General features: G+C 39.8%; 1 protein-coding gene across 16 annotated transcripts in view; it reads left to right on the top strand.

The window, feature by feature from the left end:
* htt (huntingtin) overlaps positions 1-16,453 on the top strand; it is a 295,347-nt gene that overhangs the window by 80,032 nt on the left and 198,862 nt on the right. For 15 of the 16 annotated variants that reach the window (XR_015751247.1, XR_015751248.1, XM_087974297.1 and 12 more), the window contains one exon: positions 4,489-4,607. Coding sequence is in view for 14 of the 16 variants with exons in the window: in XM_087974297.1 (XP_087830423.1) it covers positions 4,489-4,607 (119 nt within the window). In the remaining 2 variants the exon portion in view is untranslated. The remainder of the gene's footprint in view (positions 1-4,488; positions 4,608-16,453) is intronic. The other variant, XM_087974250.1, reaches the window with a different exon arrangement.

Here is a 16,453-nt window from a genome sequence, read left to right as displayed (position 1 = left end):
GGCATGACCAGTCCAGCAGTCCTAGCTGGTGACTCTCATTAATCCTCATCCGAAGCTGCTGCCATCCACTAACTAGCATCAAGTTTCATTTGCTGTATTCTCTCTGCCTAATATTGGGCTTCATTATAAGCAGAGTCTAAATTCAAATTCTCAACCTCACTCCTACAGCCCTGCTCCTCCCCCCATTTCCTCAACCCTCTTGAGATCTGTGTTCCTTCAAATCTTGCCGATTGGATATCCCTTTATTTTAATTGTTCTCTTATTAGCGTATATGCTTTCAGCTGCCAGGGCCCTTAGCTCTGCTGTTTCCTCTTTCAAACACTCTGCCTTTCTTTCCATTCTTTTGCGATACTCATTAGAATTTAACTCCTCCTTATATTGCTTGATGTTAAATTGTGTGATTATGCTGCTGTGAATTTTTGTAATATTTTGGCGATCAATAAATGAAAACTGTTGCTGTAAATTCCATCGGCATGAGATTACATGAGAATTGGAAGACTGTCAACTGATCCACTGCTTCTGAGTTTGGATTTGTCTAAAGGGACCCTCAAGTATAAAAGGTCAAACAAAACATGGACATTGGGGAAAAGGACAGTGACTATAGCCCTAAAATGTTTGTTGTAACGTACATGGTCTAAACCTCTCAAACCGGTGGTAAAAATGTCTTCATATAGCCAAAATTTGACCGTTTACTTTTCAAAGCTTGACAGTGTTTCCAGGAGTTTTGATCAGATTTCCTTAGCTCTTGCTGTCTGTTTCCCATTATGCTATTTACTTTTACTTTGTTGACCTGCATGGTATTAAGTTCCCTAGAAGCTTTGTTTGAGCAGACGGTCAAGTTTGTAAATCCCACATGTTCTGGATTATTTCCTCCAACGTACAGGATTTTATCGACCGTGAAGAGGTGACTGCAGATTTTTTTTTCTAGTGAGACGTTTGTTTTAAAATTCTAGGACCAGAGGGTGCACACTCAGAGTAAAGGGTACTGATTTAAGTCTGAAATGCGGGATTCCTTCTGAGAGTTGAAAAGTTTTGGAACACCGTGCCACAGACCGCTGTGCGAAGGCAGATTCCTTGTGTATATTTAAGGCTGAAATAGATTCTTGATCAGTTGGGGAGTAGTGTTATGTGGAAAAGGCAGGAAAGTGGATGTGAGGACTGTTGCATCAGCCATGATCCTATTGAATGGCAGAGCAGGCTAGAGGGGCAGAATGCCTTACTCGCGTTCATATTTCTTCTGGCCATCTTTTGGGTGTAACCCTCCAATTTGACCAAATTTGGATACTTGTTTGGTTTTGGCATCATGCTTTGATAATGCTTTATTAATCTTGGGCAGTGTGTGGTGCAGATTTACCAGAATGACACCTGCATTCAAATGGTTAAATTACGAAGACCGTTTACAAAGTAGATTTGAATTCCCTGAAATTTGGATAGTTGGGGAGTGACTACCCCAATTAAAGCTACTCACTAATTCTGTAACTGAATTGTATTGGGCTTTAGTGATGTCACACACCAGGGACAATGATTAGTCTGGTCTCATTACCTGAGAAATTCTATCCTTATCACAGAAGGAGTACAACAAAGGCTTTCATCCCTATACTTGCTGACGTGCATTTAACACTAGGTTAAGCATCTCCTCAGTTTTCAGTTTCTCATCCTTTTTTTTTCAGATTCCTCCATGGCTTTGGCTCTCCGTATTTCTAAACATTTCCAGTCCTGCACCCATCCCAGTTGTCTGCCATTTCTCCATTCTGATCTTTTCAGCACCCTCTATTATAATAGCTCCATCACTGTTGATTCAGCTGCTCCGGCACTAAGCTCTTGGAATCTGTAACACTCTGTTCTTTTTTCCTTTTAAATGTTCTTCAAAGCTTCCTTTTTGGACAAATTATTAGTCATCTACCCTAATGTCATCTACTTGTGGAGCAATTTTAATGTTTCATTACCTTGAAGATACCACAAACTGTAGTTATTGTAGAATTATTCCCTGTATAAATACTATCCTGTGAGGTGAGATAATATGTAATGTTCTTGGGAGTTAAGAAGAATGGTCAGTGGTTAAATTGAAGTGTGCAAACCTTTTAGGAGGGCAGAATAGATACTGAACTGGACAATTTGGAACTAGGGACCATTGTCACAGAATAAGGATTTAACCGTTGAAGATTGATGTGAAATTTCTCTGCTCTGAAGGTTAATGATCTAAAGTTTAGACTCTGTCTCCTATTACAATATAATACCAAAATGAATAACACCTTACTTCCCTACATGATAACACATCTGCTACCTTGTTGACTGTTCACTTAACCTGCCTTTACATGTATCTTCTTTTTCAGCTGATATTGCCACCTAACAATATTGTTGACAAGTCTTGGTTAATTGCTGTGGGGCTCAGTATCTAATTCATTAATGTGGATTCTATCTATAGCTGAGGGGCTAGCACTTAGTCAGGTGATACTCCACTTATTGCAACCTGCCATTGCACTGTGTATCAATTGCCCTTACTCTCTGTTCTCTGTCCTTTAACCAGTACTTCATTGATGTAGTATATTACTTCTAACCACATGAATCTTGCCCCTTAACCTTTTATGTGGCACCTTAGCAAATGCCTTTTTAAAATCTTATTATAATACTGGTCTCCCTTTATCTTCCTTACTGGTTAGATCTTCAGAAACTCTTAATAAATTTGTCAAACATTATTTGTAAAACTATGTTGACTTTATTTGATCATTCTGTGCTTTTCAAAGTATGTTGTTAAGATTTCTTTAAAAATATATTCTAGCACTTTTGCAATGATTGACTAATGTCAGCATGACTGTTTCTTTTCCTTCTCCCTCTCTTGAATAGTATTGTTAGATTTCTGCTGCTGTAGTTAGGGTGTTTTGATGGATAGTGTTGGGCACCGATTTGAGTCATCTTCTCAACGCAAAGGAAGTTATGTTGAGTACCATCAACATTTTAGTACGGCATACTTCACTGCCTGATGTTAGAAGGGCTGGGTGTGTTCAGGAAGAAATTTTCCAGTGTTTGTCCCTGACTGATCCTGTTTATTTCCTCATTATTTATCTGCAATATAAAATGTTTTGGTATGATGATTTTGTCATCATGAATGGGTAACAAACCTTTCATAGAAAAGATTAGAAAATCAAGAGGCAAATCTTCAAATTAATATGAACTTTAGTACTGTTGGTTCTGCAAATTGGCTTCAACGTAATTGAAGAATTTAGACTGTTATTTGCAGAGCGTAAACTTTGCTTACTTGTATTGACTATAATGTGATTCCAGCCCCATTAAATGGCGTGGCTGTTGCGTGATTTTCTTCTTACGCTAGATTGCACAACAACGGAACTATTGCATTGTATCAGAACCAAATTTCATTGATAAAACGCAGAGACTTTTTCAGTCTTGTACTGCCATAAATATGGTGAGAGAGTTAGGTGCTTATGGTATGTTGGAGATTCCATTGCATTATCTCAGAGACCCAGCTTTGCAAAAACCTTTGTGAAAGGCCAGTGAGGTATTTTGAAAGTAATTTCTGTTGCATCCCTCTTTTTTTTTTTTTCCCAATGCACCAATCCAGTCATTCCACCAATGCTCAAACTTAGCAACTTTTGGAACCTGATGTGTGTATTGTTGGAGCCAATCAAACTTTCCACTTGACCCTCAACACTCCTGGATGGTGAAGTGCCTTCCTTTATCTAACATGTCAGGCTAAGGATGTGGTTGAAATTGGAAAACTCAAGCTGTGAAACTGAACTTGCATGGCAAAGGTACTGCCATCTGGTATTCCAGCATGCTGCACTCGTGCTGTTTTTTTTTTGCTGTTGCAAGTTTGGAGCCCCAATTCAGTTACACAGGAAGACCTTAACCATGAGCTTGCCATAGAAAAGTAAATTAAGGATACTTGGAGACTGAGCTAATCTCACTTGCGCATCCTCACTGATCAGAAGACTGATATAGCACCTTATTGCGCGTCTCAAAAGTTTCAAAGCGCTTTGTGTATGGTGAATTTTATTTGAAGTTCAGCAAGTGATGCATTGGCAAAGGCAACAGTTATTTGATGCATAATAAGAATTTATAGGCAGCAATGGAATTAATGGCTGGTTAATCATTTTTTGATGGTGTTGCTGAGGAAGAAATGTTAGATTAAAGCATCAGGGGAACTTTTTATACTTGTTTGAATAGTGCCATGGACCTTTGATTTTCACCTGAATCACCAGATTGGGGAAAGATATCCTTGATGTACCTCATTTGACAAGTTAAGGCCTTATAAAATGCAGGGAAATACTTCAGCACAATGTTAGAGTGTCAGCCAAGATTGTGTGTGCTCAAGACTGACTGCAGCTTAGCATTGTGGCTGCCTGAGAGTAGGTGATCTGCTTCTAAATATAGCCAGGAAGTGGCACAAGTTGACCTACGAAATTAGGGGAAAATCTTTATATTTTAATTTAGAAAAGCAGAGTAGAAAAATAATTTCTCTTAATCTTACAGCAGTAAACAAATCTCATTTGTTAAGTCACATGGGCCACAGCCGGCAGTCCTCTGACAGCAGTGTTGATCGTTTTGTCTCGAAGGATGACTGCGTTGAGTCAGCAGATCTTGATACCAAGGTGAGATATCTTTATGTTGTACTTCTTAATTGAGGTTTCCATAGAGTTAATAAAGAGAAACTGTTTCACTGGTGAGAGACTAGAATGAACTGACTAATTCTGGCCATCATCTTTGTAGGAAGGATGCTGAAGCCGTAAAGAGGGTACAGAGATGAACTCTGAATTTCTCCAATTATGACCTTTTATGCCTCTCCAGTTTTATTAACTCCACCTTTGGCAACTATACCTGTTATGTGCCAGGGCCCCAAACTTTGTAATTGCTGCTCTAGATCTCCTCGTCTCTTCCTATCTTCTCATGTCACTCTTTAAAATCTGTCTCTTCAACTACGTTTCTGGTCGTCTGTCGTGACATCAACTTTTCAACTTAGTGTCAGATTGGGTTTGAAAATGGTCTGTGAGGTGCCGTGCAAACCTTTACTCTATGAAAAGCATTGTTTAAATGCAATTTATTGTTGAAAGTTCATAAGAATGAGAGAATTTAAATAAATACTTAAAATTTAAAGAAGTAATGAAATGAGAGTTTGCCTTGTAGAAAGTGAGTTAGGGAGTTGATAGTGGGAAAATAAGGATGTGGCAGATGGTTGAACAGTTATTTTGCATCTGTCTTAATAATAGTATCATCTCAGAAACTGCTCCAAAGGAAAGGAAGGAAGAACTCAAATTTAAAAAAAAATCCATTAGGGAAGCAGGACTGAACAAATGGTTGGAGCTGCAGGCAAGTCCCTGTGTTCTGATGGATTTAATCCTAGAGTGTTTAAAAAGTGACAAGTAAGATATTTTGACTTGGAAATTCCAAAATTTCCCACACTCCGGGAAGGTTCCATTAGGTTGCAAAATGTGGATGTAACTCCAATTTTTCAAAAAAAAAGAGCCAGAAAGGTAAAGACTAGTTAGCTTAATAGCTGTCATAAGGGAGATGTTCAAAACTGTGCTTCTATATAATAGTCTGTGGGTGGCACGGTGGCTCAGTGGTTAGCACTGCTGCCTCACAGTGCCAGGGATCCGGATTCAATTCCTTCCTTGGGCCACTGTCTGTGTGGAGTTTGCACATTCTCTCCATGTTTGTGTGGGTTTCTTCCCACAGTCCAAAGATGTGCAGATCAGTTGAATTGGCCATGCTAAATTGCCCCTAGTGTTAAGTGAAGGGGTAAATGTAGGTGAATGGGTCTGGGTGGGTGAAAGTGAGGACTGCAGATTGCTGGAGATTAAAGTCAAGATTAGAGTGGTGCTGAAAAAGCACAGCAGGTCAAGCAGCATCCGAGGAGCAGGAAAATCGGCATTTTGGGAAGGAGCCCTTCATCAGGAATCAAAACTGCTATTATATATAATAGGTGCATTAGTCAGGGGTAAATGTAGGGTAGGGGAATGGGTCTGGGTGGGTCAGAGGGTCACTGGACTTGTTGGGTTGAATGACCTGTTTCTACACTCATCTAATCTGTTTTAGCAGGGCACTTGGAGATCAAAGTAGTCAGGCAGAGTGAATATGGTTTTGTGGAAGGGAAATGTTGTTTAACCAGTTTGTTGGAGTTCTTGAACAAGTAACATGCTCTGGATAAAGCAGACTGGTGGGTATACTGTACTTGGATTTCCAGGAGTTGCTTGGTAGGGTGCCATTTCAAAGATTTTTGTAGAAAAAGCAGCTCATGATGTCAGTGTATCATCATGGGTAGAAGATTAGTGAGGCAGGGAACAGAGTAAGCAAAAATGGGTTATTTTCTATTTGTAAGAGTAGTTTGCTATTTATATCAATGATTTGGGCAAAGCATCTGAAGGTATTGATGCTACATTTTCAGGTGATGCAATACGAAGTAGAAAACAAAGTAGGTTTGCTCACTGAGCTGAGAGGTTAGTTTTCAGATGTTTCGTCACCATACTTGGTAACATGGTAACATCTTCAGTGAGCCTCCAAATGAGGCACTGGAGATGTAGCCCGCTTTCTATTCATATGTTTGAGTTTCCCAAGGATAGAAGCGGGCAGACCACTGGTGCTTCATTTGAAGGCTCACTGAAGATGTTAACTAGTATGGTGACGATGCGTCTGAAAACTAACCTTCCAGCTCAGTGAGCAAGTCTGCATCCAGTATCTCAACCTGTGCTACAAATCTTCTCAAAACTCGCTAAATAGGAAAGATAATGGAATGTTGTTTATTGAATTGAATATCAAAGTAGGGAAATCATAGTTCAGTTATTCAAGGGATTGTTAAGACCGTATCTGGACTACTGGCATAGTAATGGTCATTTCACTTAGGGATGGATAGAAGTACATTGAAATTTGTTCAGAGAAGGTTTACTTGATTAATATCCAGAATAGGTGGGTTGTCTGAATGAGGGAAGGTTAGACAGGCTAGGTCTGTACCCTCCTGGAGTTTAGAAGAGTAAGGGGTGACCAATAAGATCCAGAGAGGTACATGTAGAAAGGACTCCTGTTATGGGAGAATTAGAAGAAGGGATCACTGTTTTAAAATAAGGAGTCCATTTAAAGCAGATGGGGAAATATTCTTTCTCTAAAGGTCTTGAGTGTTGGATATTTTTCCCTCCAAAATATCGTGAAAGCAGAGTGCTTGAATATTTTAAGGCAGTAGTTATATTTTTGATAAGTCAGGGGTTGAAGGCTTTCTTGGGAGGTGAGAATGTTGATTAATCAGATCAGCAGTGATCATCTTGAATGGCAGAGCAGGCTTGAGGGGCTGAGTCAGCTCCTACTTCTCCTAATTCCTATGTTTGAAAAGTTGGAGGAATTGCAATTGTTGCCACCTTACAGCAGAGTAAGTTGATAGGAAGTATAATTGATAAGAGTTGGTCACCAGGGAGCAAACTGATCTGGAATCTATTGCCTAAACATCTGGAATAAGCAAATTAATTCTTTCTAAGTTTATTGAAAAGGGAGAATGGGAAGGAGTGAGGAACTAAGAGACTAATTGTATTATTCTTTCAAAGATCTATGACACATTTGGCCAATACTCTTCCAGTACTGTATCATTCCATAATATGCAAGATTCAAATGTTTCTGTTATGTAGTCTTAATGATTTCCTAGAGAACTACAGTGTTGAAATTTTAAACTTTAACAAGGGAGAGATTTCAATGGCTAGTGATTATTTCCCAGGTAATTGAGTTTGTATCCTGACATTTCTGCAGTGGTCCTTCCCACAACATTTCATTTTCTGTCAGTGGTAAATATGACTTTGTTTTTTCTGGTGGCTATTACTTTGATCATTTTCAGAGATGATGTATGCTTTGTGAGACTTCGGATGATGTGATAATGGCTAGCTGCTGTAGAAAGTGTTAGTTTACAGCTTTACCATTTGGAATCTTGTAACTTTGAATTATCCTTCATCTGAAGCCTTTGTACCTGCATAATGTGATGGACTGTTCAGGGGAAAAAAAATTTATAACACAACGAATGGTAATGACTTGAAACATCCCCTCTGAGAATGATTTAATTAGAAAATTGGGTGATTTTGCCATTCAGTGAGATCATGGCTGATCTGTGGCCTAACTCCATATACCTGGCTTTGGCCTATATCCCTTAGTACCTTTGCTTAATAAAATGTATTATTTCTGATTTAAAATTAACAACAGATCTAACATCTTCCATTTGTGGAAGAGGGTTCCAAATATTTGCCACCCTTTGTGTAGGAGTGCTTGCTGAATGGTCTGGTCTAACTATCAGCTGAAACTTTATTGCTGGAACAGCACAGCAGGTCAGGCAGCATCTAGGGAACAGAAGATTCGACGTTTCGGGCACATGCCCTTCTTCAGGCTGACCTGCTGTGCTGTTCCAGCAATAAAGTTTCAGCTTTGATCTCCAGCGTCTGCAGACCTCACTTTCTCCTGGTCTAACTATCAGCCTGTACTTCTAACTCTGGAATCCCAATCATTGGAAATAGTTTATCTTTTGTCTATCCTGTCTTTTCCTGTTATTACCTTAAAGACTTTGATCAGATCACCCTTAACCTTCTAAATTTGAGAGAAAAGAGGCTTAATTTGTATAATCTCTGCCCATAACTGTTTGTTGTGTTACAGTAAATCAGATTAAACAGTATAGTAAGCCATCAGTTACTGACAACTTTTTATTAACTGGATGATGCTGGATGTTGTCTGACAGAAATGATGGAGCTGTCTTATTGAATCACTGCAGGCCGTTTAATATAGATAGACCCCTCAATGCTGTTAGGGAGGGAGATCCAGTGACATTGAGAGAATGGTAATTATATTTTCATATGTTAGAGTGGTGAGTGGCTAGAAGAGAAACTTGCAGATGGTGGTATTCCCCAATATATATTGAGCTTTTCTTTGAGATGGAAATGGTCATGGGTTTGGAAGCTGGCTTCTTAATTATCCTCCTAGATTTACAATCCTTCAATTCTGTCCCCTTGAACATTGCTGATTTCCTTTGTCCAAAATTTGACCACTGTGCCTTCAGTGGCCTAAGCATGAAAACTATACTCTGTACTCCTTTTTAAGATTTGGCCAAGCTTTTTGTAACCCTTTGCTAATATCAGCTTGCAGTCGAGTGTTGGTTGATTTTGTTTTTCTGATACTGTTCTTGTGGAAGTTGGCTCTGTCATATGTGGGGATATTTTACTGCTTGATCAGTGCTGTATCAATACAGGTTGTTGTCAAGTTTTCCATGCATCAACAGGAAAAACAAAGATGCCAGTCATCCTTGTACCTGATGTTGTGACCTGCTCGATCTCTCCATTCCAGTCTGTTAAATGCAAAATCTATTTAGTGTTTTAATAATATAGAATCAAACTATAGTGGAGGCTGGAGATCAGAAGGAAAAAGAGTGCTTGAAAAACTCACAGGTCTGGCCAGTATTTACGGTGGAAAAAAAATGAAGTTGGTACTTTGAGTCTAATATGACTCTTCTGGAAGTGTTAACTCTATATATTTTTCTCCAAACTCTTGTCAGAATTGCTCAGTGAAAATGCTTGGATCCAAATGTAGGTCTTCACAACAATATTACGTTGCGCACATTACGTGGACAGTAATCTAGCTTGCTTATTGTTTTGTGTGGGAATAGTAAGGAGGCTTGTGGTCCTGAGGTCAGGATGGTGACCCCCCCCCCCCCCCCCCCCCCCAAAGCTTCAGAGAGCTGGAAACAACTGGGCAAACTCAAAATTGATTGTAGCTTTAAATATAAACTGTAAATAGTTATTCTACAGTGGTTAGATCAGAATTTCAGCGTAAGTAATCAATGACCTTCGAGACCTGTTCTCCTATCAGGCAAAGGGGGGAAAAAAAAGGTTCTTTTAGGGGTGACGTGAGGCAGTGCTTTGCATCTTCTTGAAGTCAGCATTTCCCTGTATTAATGACTGTGTGTTTATTTTGGAATGTAATGGTGTCATGTAAAGAACAGGGTTATAAGGCTTTTACGCAATCATGAACAGTGTTGAGGCAATAGAATAAGCATAGTAAGCGTTCATTTGAGTGTTGGTTTGCAACTGAAAAATTCCAAGCAAAGGCTGAAGAAATAGATTTGTTTTTGTTAGAATCGGAAATTATGGAATGTTTAAAGTTATGAAAGATCTAGGACCAGGAGCTGTAAATGCAAGATTGAATGCCAGAGATTTGGAACAAAGGGTATGAGAAATCCTTCCATATCAAAGGGTGTAAACCTGTGTAATGGACTACCAAAGGAAGTGATCAAGACAGACTAAGCCATTAATTAAGAATATGTTGTAGAAGCAGGAAATACTGGAAATTCTCAGACCAGGAAGCCCTTGTGCAGCGGGAAGCATTGGATTGAATATTGTAAATTTAATGTTGATAAGGTGAGATGAAGGAATGTGGGAAAAGTCTGGTGTGGAGCACAGGTTTATGTTTGTTGCTATTTGATTTAAGATGAATCAATATTCGATGTTGTTAATTTCTTGATTGCTGTTGCCAGTATGAAGTTGCCATGACAGCTGAGGGCTCGTGTGTGGTTTTGCAGTTTGGTTTTGGCTGTTGGTACAGATATGATAAATGTTCATGGTTCCCACCGAGTTAAGAGTTGATGTTGCCAACTTGCACAGTTTGGCTAACCTGTGTGTTCTCTTCAATTCTTTCCATTCAGTAGTAAGAGTACACAAAAATAGATCTTCACTCTATTCATCAGGCCTTAAATTGCAGAAGGAACCAATTTGGGACATTGTTACTTTTTAATAAGTGCTCTCTGTTTTCTAAAGTGGACCATTTTCCAATTCTCTGCTTACTCAGCTGTAGAGATTATAGAATATGTACTGTAAAGCACAGCAAATGAAACTAATCTGAACATCTTGTCATCCAATCTAATCCCATTTTTCAGTTTTTACTCTTGCCTCCAGTTGCCTATCTAAATTTTTAAAAAACTTTTTTATCTCACTCTCTTGCACCTCATCTACTATGCCCATTGCTCTTGATGTGGTCTCCTCTACATCGGGGTGACAGGACACCAACTCATGGAGGTTTCCGGGAACATCTCTGGGACAGATGCACTAAACAACCCCAGTGCCCTGTGGCTGACCACTTCAATTTCCCCCTCTTACTCCTGCAAGGACAAGCAATGTCCTGGACCGCCTCCACTGTCGAATCCAAGCCACCCAACAACTGGAGGTTTAATGCCTCATCTTCTACCTTGGGATGCTCTAACCACACGGCATCAACATCAACCTGACTAGTTTCCAAATCTCTTCCCCACCCACCCACCTCATCCCAGATCCAACACTCCAACTCGGCACTGTACTGTTGGCCTGTCCGACCTGTCCAATTCCTTCCCACCTATCGCAATTAACTCCCCCCAATTTGCATCTACTGATTACCTTCCCAGCTACCTCCCCTCCCCCAAACTCCCACTGCCTCTATTTATCTCTCAACCCCTTTTCCCTTCACATTCCTGATGAAGGGCTTATGCCTGCCTGACCTGCTGTGCTTTTCCACACTTTTCGACTATGACTGTCCAGCATCAGAAGTCCTCGCTTGCTCCTTGAGCTGAAAATTGTCCAGCGATATTCACACTGTATTTCTGCCAGGTACTGAAGTCTCCAACAAGGAGGAATCAGACTAAAGCCTCTTGATCCTTAATGGTATTTCCTTACTATTTGTTTACAGGATGTGGGAAGCATTTGTTGCCCACCTTAATTTCTCTGGAGAAGGTAGTGGTGAACTGCCTTCTAGAACTGAAGTTCTTCAGATGGTGGGGCCACCGTTTTACTTTCCAGAAGGGAATTGGGATCAGCGAATCTCCCCGCTCTCAATTCCCTAGGAGTCACCATTGATAAGAAACTGAATTATACCAACCATGTAAATACTATGGACATGTTTTTCCACTATCTCCAAAGCACTCATCAGACATGTGATGCAATATTGTTACAACCTACTGTAAGTTGGGCTCCACTATTTATGGAGTTGTACCAATTATTAAAGCCTCTTTTTTTGAGGGTTTGCATAGTATCACAATTTACTTTGCTTTCAAACCAAGGTCAGTAGAAAACCTGGGCTGGGTTTTTGTACTAAACAAGAATTATTTATTACAAATGCTTGTTCTATAGCTACAAGTAAATAGTGATAAGCCATTGGCATGCAGCACTAATAACTGAAACTCTAATCCCTTTATAAACTCCTCCTCAGACACATACACAAACAAATAGGGAAAATTAATTATTGCTGGAGGAAAAGCTGAAAAATCAGTTCTGTGATCTTTACGTAGAGCTGTACAGCACAGGAACAGACCCTTTGGCCAAACCTGTCTGCGCCAACAATGATGCCATTCTGAACTAATCCCCATCTACCTTCATATTGTCCTTATCCCTCTATTCCCTGCCTGTTCACGTGTCAGTCTAAATGTCTATTAAATGTTGCTATTACAGCTGCTGCTTCTCCTGGTGATGTGTTCCAGGCATCTACCACAGAGTGTGATTTTTAAAATAAAACCTTGCATCACACAGTTCCTTTTGAGCCTACCCCCTTTCACCTTTAACCTATGCCCTCTCATGATTGATATTTTCTCTCTGGGGGTGAAAAGACCCCCATCCACCCCATCCATGCGCCTCATACTTTTTTTTGTATACTTGTATCAGCTGGCCCCTCAGCCTCATTTCTAGCAAAAACAATCCCAGTTTGCCCAACCTCTCCTTGGTTAATATGCTCCAATCTCAGCAACATGTTGGTAAACCTCTTTTGCGCCCTCTCTCAAGTCTCCATATCTTTCATATAATGTGGCAGCCAGCACTGCGCTTTGCTTCCCAAATTCACTGTTGAAATGATTCTCCTTCGCTAGCCAGATACTTGATGTTTGTCTTTCTCTGGAAGCACCGTTTTGTCAGAAGTATAGATTAATTCACCTAGAAAATGTCTCTGAAACTTTTGGAAGTTCAAAAGTCTCAGCTCGCAGCAACTGTTGCAGGTAAGTTAACTTTTTCAAGTTTAAACTGAGTTTCTTATCGCAGAGAACAGGCAGCTTCAACCTGAGAACAACAGAACACACTTGTCTATTTCTTTTTGTGTATTTGTCTCTCTAATTTGTTTCTAGTTCTCACCTTCTTATTAGCTGAGAACCAGTCAGCTTCAGCTTCATTTGTAGGTGACTCCTCTGCTCCTGCATGTCTGCACATTGCAGGGAGCTATAACTACAAAACAGCTCACAGTCGGTATCAGTTTCCTTGCTATGAAGATATGCAGCCATCCCTGTTTTTAAAACTGTCCTTTCCTTGTAGTCCACAGCTTTTAAAGACGCAAAAATAAAAAGTCAATGTTTTTCCAATGCTGTGCACTTGCCTGGATGAGTGCCTTTCCAACAACACTCCAGAAGGTCCACATCAACCAGGATAGTGCTTGATTGGTGCCATATCCACAAGAATTAACTTCTTCCTTTATCGATGCATGGTGGCAACAGTGTATACTTTTTAGAAGATACACTGTATTAACTCACCATTTTTCCTCTGAAAAGCTTGAGAGACTCAGCATCATGTAAAATGTAATATATTTACTATTGTGGAGACAACTCTTAAATGATTTTGCATGATGTATTACTTTTTGAAGCTCAAGCACTGGTATGTGGTTAAGCATTAAAAAGTAATTAATTTCAAATCATTCAGTAATAGCTGATTATTCAGTTTTCCCAAATCAGCTGATAATTTCGATGTATATTGACTGGGGTTGTAGAAGATTCTGTACTAATGCTGTGTAATGGTCAACATTTATTGGAGCAGAATAATGGAATGTTTATTGAATGGCATCTCCCAGCTGCGCAGTACTCCCTTGATAGAGTCCTAGAGCTTTTACAGCATGGAAGAAAGTTCTTCAGCTCATTGTGTTCATACCAGTCACCAAACATTCAGCTACTCTAATCCCATTTTTCAGCAGTTGGCTCACAGTCTTATATCCCATAGTGAGAAATAAGAATATTGCAGATGCTGGAAGTCAAAAAAAAGCAAGATGTTGCAGGTCCTTGGCGTACGTGGCGAGAGAAGCATTAAGGTTTCAGATTGGTAAAACACACCGTCGATTCTGATGAAGGGTCATCAATCTGAAGTACTTAATGTTTCTCTTTACTCAATCTACTGGGCATTTCTATCTTTACTTCTATCTTTCCCCCAAATTAAAATGCAATGGAATTTTAAGTGCTCCTCTAAATACTTGTTTACAGGCCTTGAGAATTTTGGCCTTTACCACCATTTTAGGTAGAGTGTTCCAGATACCGCTGCCCTCTGGCTGAAAAACATTTTCCTCAGATCCCCTCTAAACCTTCTCTTTATTGTAAAAGGAGCTCCCAGACTATTGACCCCAGCTCCCACCTAACTTCTATGAAGGGGAAAGGTTTATCCTTATCAACCCTATCTATGTCCCTTGTAACTTTGCACAGCTCAACCTAGTCCTCCAGTCACTTGCTCTGGCCTATGTAAAACAATCACAGCCTATCTAGTCTCTCTTCATTGCTAATGGTACCAGCCCAGGTAACATCCTGGTGAATCTGTTCTGCACCCTCTCTTGTGCTAGGTCAGCCCAGAGTGTGTGCCCAAGGCTTTTTGTGAGTATTCAGCTCTTAGCATTCTGAGCCAGAAGTGAAAGTATAACTAATTTAGATTGGCTTGGGAACATGGTATAGGATTTAGAAAAAAGCACAGAGGTTCAGGTGAGAGCAGTGGTGTCTTGCCATCACCAATTGCTCATTCACTTGAAGATAGGCATTTCATATAAATAATGTTGCCGTAGTTTTATTGTCGATGTGATTAGTTTTGGTAAGTTAAAAGCTAAAATAGTATTTGCATGTCAGGGAGTTTCGTACTTGCAGACTTCGCTTTAACCTGAAGCTTTTCATGAACCTTCTGTCTAAAGGGTCCTACTTTAATTCAGGTAGAAATACTTTATTAATTTGACATTGGGGCAACAGAAGGGTTCATTTCAATGTATCTGGTGAAACCAAATACCACACGTGAAAAGTCAAAATATTGTAGATGCTGGAAGTCAAAAATAAAAAGGCAAGATGTTAAGAATGAAGAACAGTACAGCACAGAAACAGGCCTATCATACCTCCAAGCCTGCGGTGATAGATTTTGTTTCCTTTCCATATTAAAACTGTCTTCACTTCCTATTCATGTATACATTCAATTGCTTCTTGAATGCTGCTATTGTGTCTGCTTCCTTCACCACCTCTGCAACATGTTCCAGGCACTCAGCAAACTTTGGTGAAAAATGTTACTCGCACATCGGTTGTTAGCACCCCCCCCCCAAGCACCTTGAACCCGTGTCCCCTAGTAATTGACCTATCCACCCTGGGAAAAAGTTCTATTTTCTACTCTATTCATTCCAATCACAATCTTATAGATTTATATCAGGTCACCCCTCAACCTCCTGCGTTCCAGTGAAAACAAACCCAATTTATCCAACCTTTCTTCACAGTGAAAATTTTCCATACCAGACAACATCCTGGTAATCCTTTTCTGTACCCTCTCCAAAGCATCTATGTCCTTCTGGTAGTGTGGTGACCAGAAGTATACGCAATTTTTCAAGTATGACCAAACTAAAATTCGATAAAGCTGCAGCAGTTTGCCTAACCTTATGCTTATTGCCCCTTCCCATGAAGGTAAGCATGACATAACTATCTTATCTACCTTCATTGCCACCTTCAGTCATCTGTGGTCCTGCACACCCAGATCCCCCTGCATATCAATACTCCAAAGGATTCAACCATTTACTGTATAATTTTCATCTGTACTTTACTTTCCAGCATGCATCACCTCCCATTTGTCGGGATTAAACTCCATCTGCCATTTTTCTTCCCATGTAGCCAACTGATCTGTATCTTGCTGTATCCTCTGACAACCCTCCTCATTACCACAACTCCACCAATCTTTGTATCATCTGCAAACTTACTAATTAGATCATCTATGTTTTCCTCTAAATCGTTTATGTAGATCATGAACAGAGAAGTTCCCAGCACTGACCCCTGTGGAACACCACTCATCTCATACTCGGCATATGTGGAGAGGAAAGCCTTAAGGTTTCAGCATCTTGAAAATAAGAAAAGTACTATAGAAATTAAAGTTATTCCTCCAATTTTGTAGTCAACACAAGCTAATTTATATCATTGCAGAATTTTCCTTTAATCTGCAAGAGTTAGGTTGTCCTGTTCGCTCACTCAGCAGCTATTGATAGGCCACTTCCTGTGGCGTAATAACTGTGGTTCATTTTATGTTTTGGGATTTTTGCATGCTTTGTGTTTCCACTAAGTTTCTCAAAATATTCACTTTCCACATATTAATTGTTTCACAGCTTTATTTTCTGGAACATGCTTAGGTGCTTCAAGGTGGAGTACAAATGTCCAAAATCTTGTGGTTTCTCCAATCCTTGGTGGAACATGTGAAGGTGTAAACTCTGGCCA

The sequence above is a fragment of the Chiloscyllium plagiosum genome, unplaced genomic scaffold, assembly GCF_037043375.1.
Source record: "Chiloscyllium plagiosum isolate Xiang-an unplaced genomic scaffold, Cpla_swu_hap1 HiC_scaffold_2, whole genome shotgun sequence".
Classification (NCBI taxonomy): Eukaryota; Metazoa; Chordata; class Chondrichthyes; order Orectolobiformes; family Hemiscylliidae; genus Chiloscyllium; species Chiloscyllium plagiosum.
This window is presented reverse-complemented; position numbering and strand designations above follow the sequence as displayed.